General features: G+C 35.3%; 1 protein-coding gene across 2 annotated transcripts; it reads left to right on the top strand.

Moving 5' to 3' along the window:
* Window positions 1–1210: 1210 nt before the first annotated feature.
* Window positions 1211–5969, top strand: LOC131157004 (auxin response factor 9). 2 transcript variants are annotated; one of them, XM_058110816.1, is made up of 15 exons: window positions 1211–1403; window positions 1515–1673; window positions 1768–1871; window positions 2248–2343; window positions 2690–2746; window positions 2842–2994; window positions 3091–3175; window positions 3323–3413; window positions 3528–3692; window positions 3821–3934; window positions 4024–4096; window positions 4226–4379; window positions 4471–5087; window positions 5227–5414; window positions 5512–5969. In XM_058110816.1, exons 2-15 carry the CDS (start codon window positions 1625–1627, stop codon window positions 5648–5650), a joined length of 2085 nt encoding a protein of 694 aa, XP_057966799.1. In that variant the 5' UTR covers window positions 1211–1403; window positions 1515–1624; the 3' UTR covers window positions 5651–5969. The 2 variants fall into 2 exon arrangements, with proteins under 2 accessions (XP_057966799.1, XP_057966800.1); XM_058110817.1 differs by having other exon boundaries at window positions 1224–1403; window positions 1518–1673.
* Window positions 5970–8474: the final 2505 nt, after the last annotated feature.

Here is an 8474-nt window from a genome sequence, read left to right as displayed (position 1 = left end):
CTCCGTCATGTCAGCCGTTAATTTTTTTTTTAAAAAAAAAATTACGAGAAAATTGAGCTCGATTGATGCTAAAATTATTAAACTCAAGTTAAATTTAATTAAATTCGATTCAATTGTATAATTTTATTAATTTTATATATAATAAATACATAATATATCGTAATAAATGACTGTATTTAATTAGATTCGTAAGTAAGACTCTAAAACTTGAAATTTACTTATTTAACTATTTAAATAACTCGAGTTTAGTTGGATTATAAAGTGAGAATAATTTAAGTGGGTCACGAGATGTATCGATTGAGTTAGACATGTCTAAGTAGATTTCATTTTATATTTAGAAGTATTTTAGGAAGAAAATCAATGTGACGATGTCATTGCAAATTTGGGGCTTATTAGCATATAAAATTAAGAATTTGCAATTCGATCTCCATTGATAGTTTTTAAGGATTATTTGCTCTTAGCGTATTATTTAGAGATCTTCTAACGCCGTATTATAACTTTTTATTTATTTTTCATTTGTTATTAAAATTCAGAGAAAAATAAAGATTCAATCAAGTAAAATTTTAGTTCAGTTAATTGATTGTGTCGAAGTAAACAATTATTTTTTTTAAAGCTTAGTAAAAAAAAGTAAAATTTAAAGATTATTTTTATTATATATATATATATTTAAATTTCAAGAACTTTTGAACGAAAATTTTAATTTCTCCTGTTAATAACAAGAAAAATGAAGATAATTTTTTAGTACAATTTTCCCCACATTATTTTAAAAAATTCCTTACTCTTTCACAATTTTAAATAAAAAATAAATAAATTTACAAATAATCAAACAAATACATATAAAAATTATCTTCACTCATGTATGAAATTACTATAAATAAAAAATATTTAAAAAAATTATGAAACCTGACTTTAGTAAACTATCATTTGTTCTGAGTTACTATGAATATCAAATGAATAATTTCTATTTAATTTCAATAAGGTATTATAAGTTATAGTGTATTAGCTTTAATAAACTCAAAAATCTCTTTAGGGCATATCGGGCATAAATTTTCAAGTACAAATTATATTTTTGTGGTTGGAAAAAAAGAAGAAGAAGAAGAAGAAAAATCTGCCTTCCCCGTTAAAGGGAACAGTTAACTCAGGTTATGATCTAACCGCGGTTAGTTAGGTCCGGTTACTACAGTTGGCGTTACAGCAGTGTGAGATCAGTGCAGAGACACCGCAGAGAGAGAGAGAGAGAGGCAAAACCCATATAATAAATAAGAGGCATTGCAATTTGCATAGGGATTTCGGAAACCATAACGACGTTTTCGGGAGAAAGACAGAGAGCATTGAAGCTGAAGAAGGGAACTGGGTTTCAGTTTCAGAGGGGGTTCTGCGGATCGTTCGCTGAAGAATCAAAAGTCGGAGTTCTTTTATCACTTGTTTTTTTTTTTCATTTAATCGCTTAAACCAGCGGTTTTATTTCGTGATTATTGGGGTTTAATGATCGCAATTATGTGCATATAATGCAGCAGCAGTACGGAGTAAAGTATATGATGTCTGATTGATGAGACAAGCCTAGACGAGAGTAGCTTTTCTTTATTTTCAGATTTGTTGTTGAGTAATCCTCGCGGCTTGCGCGATGGCGAATCTGGGTGGGTCGTTTTCGCAGCCAAATTTCTCCGCCGAAGGTAGAATCGCCGATTATTTTTGCGGATTATGAAGTGGGTGTGTCGGAAATTTTGTGGTTTTTGATTTGATTTGATGGTGGGTGCTTGGTTACAGATGATCTGTATGTAGAACTATGGAGGGCTTGTGCTGGTCCGCTGGTGGAAGTTCCTACGCAAGGCGAGAAGGTTTTTTATTTTCCTCAGGGGCATATGGAGCAGGTAAGTGATTAATGGAGTTATTTTTCAGAATGTTTTTTAGTTTTGGGTTATTATTTTTCTGCTTTGTTGCGTGTTCTTGAGTTTCTCTTCACTTTCTTGTCATGGGAAGGAAAAAGGATTTTCCTCTTTTGTAGTTTGGGTTGAGGTTTTTATGGTTTTGGGTGTTGTTGGAAGCTTCAACAGATCACTTTCTCACTACGAAGAAGAACAAAGATTTTCCTTTTCCACTGCTCTTTAGTTTGGGATTATTATTTTCCTGTTTTGTTGAGTGTTTTAATTTCTCTTCACTTACTTGTTATGGAAAAGAAGAAAGATTTTTCCTTTTTGTTATTTGGGATGAATTTTTTTTTTTTTAATGTTTTTGGGTCGGGTGCAGTTAGAAGCGTCAACAAATCACGAGCTGAGCCAGAGGGTTCCACTGTTCAATCTCCCTTCGAAGATCCTTTGTCGGGTCGTTCATACCCAGTTGCAGGTGAAGAATCTCTTGCTAGTTTTTGTATTTCTTCTTTGTTTGGTTTCCGAGAAAATAGAAGAAAACTGGGGAAAATAGAAATTTTGAATCTTGCAATAGCAAGTTGTTTGGTTTCCGGGAAATGAAGTGTTTGCCTCAAAACAGTTTATTGGGCATGGTTGAGTGCAGGAATTTGTCTGCTGGGGCTTCCCAAATATCTAGAAAAATATTATTGCATTCAAAAAATTATTTTCTTTTCATTTCCTGCATTTTATTGGAGGCGAAATGGAGCTCTAGATGGATATATTTTACTGTGGAAGGGTTGATTTGTTAATGGAGGTTTTGGATTTTTGCTATATGTGTGTAGGCGGAACAAGAAACTGATGAAGTCTATGCACAAATCACCTTAATGCCAGAAGCAGATGTAAGAGACTATTAATTTTTTGTGGCAATCTTGAAACAGCCAAAAATATCACTTAGCATCATGCCTTATGTTTTAATTTTGTAAAACATCTACAGCAAACCGAGCCTATGAGCCCTGAACCATGCTGTCCCGTACCTCCGAGACCAACCATTCACTCCTTCTGCAAGGTTTTAACAGCCTCTGACACTAGTACCCATGGTGGGTTCTCTGTACTTCGGAAACATGCGAATGAATGCCTCCCTCCCCTGGTAATGTGCACTATCCTCAACTTTTTGATTCCAGTATCTAAAATTTCCAAGATTTTGTTTTTCTTTATTTAATTTTGTTTTAATTTCCTTTTTCAGGACATGACTCAGCAAACCCCAACTCAGGAATTGGTTGCGAAGGATCTTCATGGTTATGAGTGGCGATTTAAGCATATTTTCAGAGGTAATGGATGTCTAGTCTACCCTGCAATTTTGTCCTTGTGATACTGCCATGCTCATTCTTAACTTAGGAAGAGATGGGTGTTTTAAATTGTTAAATGATGGAAAAATGTAAAAGAAACAGATTCATGTGTTCTGAGTAAACAAACAGGTCAACCCCGGCGGCATTTGCTTACAACAGGATGGAGTACATTTGTTACTTCGAAGAGATTAGTTGCTGGGGATTCTTTCATATTCATGAGGTATTAGTTTTACTCTTGTTTGTTTGTTAGAGCCAGTAAGTAGTATTCCCCTCATTTGATTTTTGGTTAAGGATCTGTTTGATGTATAGCTTTAACTTAAAATTGATTATTTAGGGGGGACAATGGGGAATTACGTGTTGGAGTAAGGCGTTTCGCTCGTCAACCTAGCAGCATGCCTTCTTCTGTGATTTCAAGTCAGAGTATGCACTTAGGAGTGCTTGCAACTGCATCTCATGCTGTTTCTACCCAAACACTGTTTGTTGTCTTTTATAAGCCAAGGTATGGTATTTAGCTATTTTTCAGTTAACATGAAACTTATGTTGATCTTTATATGGAATAATTACCAATGGATTTCTTAATTTTCATTTGCATTTTCACATGATCTGGTGTAATTTGTAAATAATCAGAACGAGTCAGTTCATTGTTAGCATGAGGAAATATTTAGAAGCCATTAAACACGGGTTTGCAGTTGGCATGAGATTCAAGATGAGATTTGAGGGGGAGGATTCTCCTGAGAGGAGGTAGTAGATTTCCCATCCTCAGGTGCTTGCTCTTTGTTATTATGTGGACTGATCCTCAATAAGTAATTTTCTTTATGTTTGATTGATAGGTTTTCTGGCACAATAATTGGGGTTGAGGATATTTCTCCTCAGTGGAAAGATTCTAAATGGCGATCATTGAAGGTTGATTTTTTTTTTTTTTTGAACTTTTTTTTTTGGTTTCTATAGAATTTCTTTCCCTTTTTTTAAAAAAATAAAAAATAAAAAAAAAATCTAAAAAATCAATCCTCCGTCCCCCCCTCCTTTTCATAGGTCCAATGGGATGAACCTACAACAATACCAAGACCTAATAGAGTTTCACCGTGGGAGATAGAACCTTTTGTGGCTTCTGTTCCTCCAACCCTAGCTCAATCCGAAGTGGTAAAGAACAAAAAGTCTCGATCAGGAATTGAAATCCCATTTAATGGTGAGGGAACTTTTCTTGCTTCATTTTTAACTTTAACTAGGTGGATGGGACAAGGATAAGTCTTAACTTCTTTTTATCTGGATTGTGGAAGCTACTGGTGCATGGAATCCAGGACTGATCCAGTCACATGATTTAAGCCAACTGAATGGCACAAGTGAAGGAAAAAGAAATGAAAATCATGTCGCTTGGCTTCATAGACCATCAGAGATTAGCGGCACCTTCCTCAACAATAACAGCAGTTGCATATCCAGGACTAGGACTGAGGAGAGCTGGCTTTCTTGCCATACTAGTATTTCTCCGCATCTTTTCCAGGACACAATGGAGGAGAATAGAAGTGCCTCTGCCTGGCCCACTTACTCAGGCTATTCATCTATACTTTCATCAAAGTTGAATAGTGACCCTATGCTTGACCTGATTGAAAAAGGAAAGAAAGTTGAGATTGCAACTTGCTGCCGATTGTTTGGTATAGATCTCATGAACCACTCCACCAGCCCGTCTCCTGTTGAAAAGGCACCCAGACAGCAATTCAGTGCATCTAGCAGAAATGCTGAAGGACATGTCCCAAGTACCCCATCGGCTGCTGATTCAAGCCAGAAGTCTGACATTTCAAAGGCTTCAAACGAAAAGAAACGTGGACAGCTACAACTGTCACCAAAAGAGGCTCAGAGCAGGCAGAGTTGCTCTACATCTACCAGAAGTCGCACAAAGGTATATTTATTAAGTTTTGTAACCAGAGGCCAATAGGTTTTGTCTTACAATAGTTTGTGAACTCCATTTAGATTTTTATCCATTCCTCGAGTAACTGAACTCAATGTTTGTGGTGTTGGTGGGCAAATACGCCAAAAAGGTTCAAATGCAGGGAATCGCAGTTGGTCGGGCTGTGGACTTGACTGCTTTGAGTGGGTATGGTCAGCTTATAGCTGAACTGGAGGTTTTGTTTGAACTTAAAGGGGAGCTTTGCCCTCGGAATAAGTGGGAAATTGTCTATACTGATGACGAAGGGGATATGATGCTCATGGGTGACGACCCTTGGCCGTAAGTAATCTTCACAACTGCCTTTTGTAAATCAAAATGTTTTTATTGTTCATGAATCCAGTGCATATTCCAATCTTCACTGTTATTTTATTTTCAGGGAATTCTGTAGCATTGTGAGGAGGATATTTATTTGCTCAAGCCAAGATGTGAAGAAGATGGGTTTTGGAAGCAAACTTCCATTATCTCCCGTGGAAGGTGAAGGGACCGTTGGAAGCTTGGACTCTCCCAAAAACTGAAACATGAAAACCTTTTTGCTTTCTAAGGCCCATTTTTTATAGCTTGCTAGAGAGGGGATTCCGGAGTCATTGACTGACTAGGATGGGAAATTACAGAGTTAGGATCAGAATTGTGCATAGTAATGGCATTTCTGGTAGATGTGGTTTGGTTGGAATTTCTATTGTCATGTGCTTGTAAATATGTGTTTTGGTACTGTGCCTTTGAGCTTTAGTGAGTGGGAATTTGGCTGGCTTCTGATTAGTGATTGCCACATTATGTGGACATATTTAATTTAATTACTTTCTTGGGAGAATCTTTTTTTCTCCTTTATTTTTTCAATTCTATTTCTTTTTTCCCTACTTTCATGATCAGTGCAACTCACCAGTTGTCTATTATGTGTGGGCTTGCAAAAGGGTTGATGGTGGCGGCTGAGATGGTCTGATTAGGGTTTTCAGAGTTCTGCTCCCTGCTCCCCAAATGATACCAGGTTTCAAAACTGTTGACACTGCACAATTCGGGTCAGGCTAGACGTGGTAGACAGTGTCATATTAACATACTTAGAGATGCTGTTTTCGTGATTTGAAATTTTTGAAGTTTAGATTTCAATAGTAACACCCTTGTCATTGAGTCAAAGCTAGCACACTTTGGGACGAGCTAGACGTGGTGTAAAGACTCATAGCTACATACTTGGAGAGGCTACTTTAGTGATTTGGACTTTTAAAAGTTTAGATTTCGATAGTAACACCCTTATCATTGAGTCTAAGCTAGCCCTGGAAAGATTTAAGGGGGTTTATATGAAAAATTAATGAGTTTTATTTATTTATTTGGTGTTGAGAGGGGGACATAAGAGTTCTTATTTCCTGCAAAACGGACCATGGTGGCGGCTGCAAAAGGTGAAACAGTTTATATATATATATATATATATCTAAGAAGGAAATGCATTTAGCATAATCAAGTCATAATATACCAAAAGAAAGTCATAATTAATTTTGGGTCCCCAAGAGTAAGTGGAAATACTCTTTTTTTCCTTGTTTTCTGCTTAGCAATATGATTAGGGTTTTTAGTGGCATGGTGAATCTCACCAATTCCCAAAGAAGAATGGTGCTATTTTAGCCTTTGGTGATAATGATTTTTAGATAGATGCATTCTCCACTTCTTTTTGTCTGTTTTGACTATTGGGTAAAATGGAAAATGATACATTCTTCTCTCTCTCTCTCTCTCTCTCTCTCTCTCTCTAAATTTCATTTCATCACCTTTTGTTGAAAGGAGCTTGCATATGGAATCCATGGCACTAACTTACAAATTAGGCAGGACAATTCCTTTTTCCTACTTTATCTCTTACAAATTTATAAAGTTAATATTGGGGGTTGCCTTCAAATTGATTTGCTTGAAGGATAATGATGTAGCATGCGATGTTTTCATTTCTCATCCATGCTTTAAATAAGTAAAGTATTTTATGTCATTGAGTTTTTCCAAGTGTCATTTTGCCATATGAACGATCGATTACCTGTCATTAGTCTAGTTTTAGAGTTAAATCAAGGAATAGTTTTAAGGTGACTAAAACTTTCCTTACAAGTAGAAAAATAAAATAAAGACAAAATTTTGGTTAGTGTTGAAGCGTTGGCATACTCCATGAATGTGTGAGAAAAGTTGAAAAGTATAAGGTTACTAGTTTAGTGAAATAGTGCATTCCTACTTACTTTCTTTCTTTCTTTCTTTTTTTCTTCTGTTTTTTTTTTAATACATAAGAACTCCAGCCACCACAAGCCCTTCGGACCCCCTGGTGATGCACCAAACCTACAGATCAGCATCCTCTCCCTAGGTCTCACTAATCAGGTAAAGTCCGGAATGCGGACATGATTTCTGTGCATTAGTTAGACGTTTGGCCAACCCAACCCTCGATATACATTTCCATTACCATCCACAGTCCCCACTGGCTTACAGAGCGAACTCTCACCATCCACGGTCCTCGTTGGCTCACAGAGTAAATTCTCATAATTCACAGGTACCGCTAGTTCCGTGAGTGTATCTACCTGGAATTGAACCCCCAATACTCCTTCTTACGTGCTGATGCCTTTCCATTGCGCCATGCCAATGGGGGCTGCATTCCTACTTACTTGGATGGGGAGTTTGGGGTCTACCTTTATACATGAAAATTATTTTGGGATACTTAAATTTTCTTTTACGGTTTATAAAAATAAGATGAGAATTGATAATTGCCTTCAAATCGGTTGCAAAATGATAAAGATGTATCGTGTCGTGTTCTTTATCCCATCTAACCCATTTAAGGAGAGAATAAGGAAAAAAATTTATATCACCAATTTTATTAACATTTTTTTTCATTGAATGGAAAGACGACTTGTCATAAGTACTTATTTTGAGTAAAAAAAAAACGAGTAATTACCATTTGCCGTGCAACTAGTACAATAAAATGATTTTTTTTAAAAAAAATCAATGATATACAGCATAACTCTCTTTTTTGTTGGATCACCATTACTTTTAGTATCAAGATTATTTAGTATCAATCCTATTTTTTATTTTCTATTTTTCTATTATGAAGAAAAAAAATTATGATTAAGTGTTTGTTTATGTTATCAATTTTCTATTTTTTTTAAAAAAATAATTTTCAACTATTTTTGAGAAAAATCAAAAACCAAAATTTATGGTTTCTAATTAACTTTTTAGTAACATGTTGGCAGAATATTTTAATATCCATAACTAACTTTCATGAATTAAATTATTCATTTTATACAAAATATTTTATTAAAATAAAAATAAAACAATCATATGAAGTGAAAATATAATTAAAATTAAATACCCATAAATTTCTAATTTTTTTTTAAA

This window comes from Malania oleifera, chromosome 6, assembly GCF_029873635.1.
Source record: "Malania oleifera isolate guangnan ecotype guangnan chromosome 6, ASM2987363v1, whole genome shotgun sequence".
Lineage (NCBI taxonomy): Eukaryota > Viridiplantae > Streptophyta > Magnoliopsida > Santalales > Ximeniaceae > Malania > Malania oleifera.
Note: the sequence above shows the minus strand (reverse complement) of the source record. Positions and strands in the feature narration are given on the sequence as shown.

Coding starts and splice junctions, on each gene's coding strand:
- LOC131157004 (XM_058110816.1), top strand. CDS start 1,625: ATGGCGAATCTGGGTGGGTCGTTTTCGCAGCCAAATTTCTCCGCCGAA. Junction 1,872..2,247: donor CTCAGGGGCATATGGAGCAG/GTAAGTGATTAA, acceptor GGTCGGGTGCAG/TTAGAAGCGTCAACAAATCA. Junction 4,380..4,470: donor AATTGAAATCCCATTTAATG/GTGAGGGAACTT, acceptor GGATTGTGGAAG/CTACTGGTGCATGGAATCCA.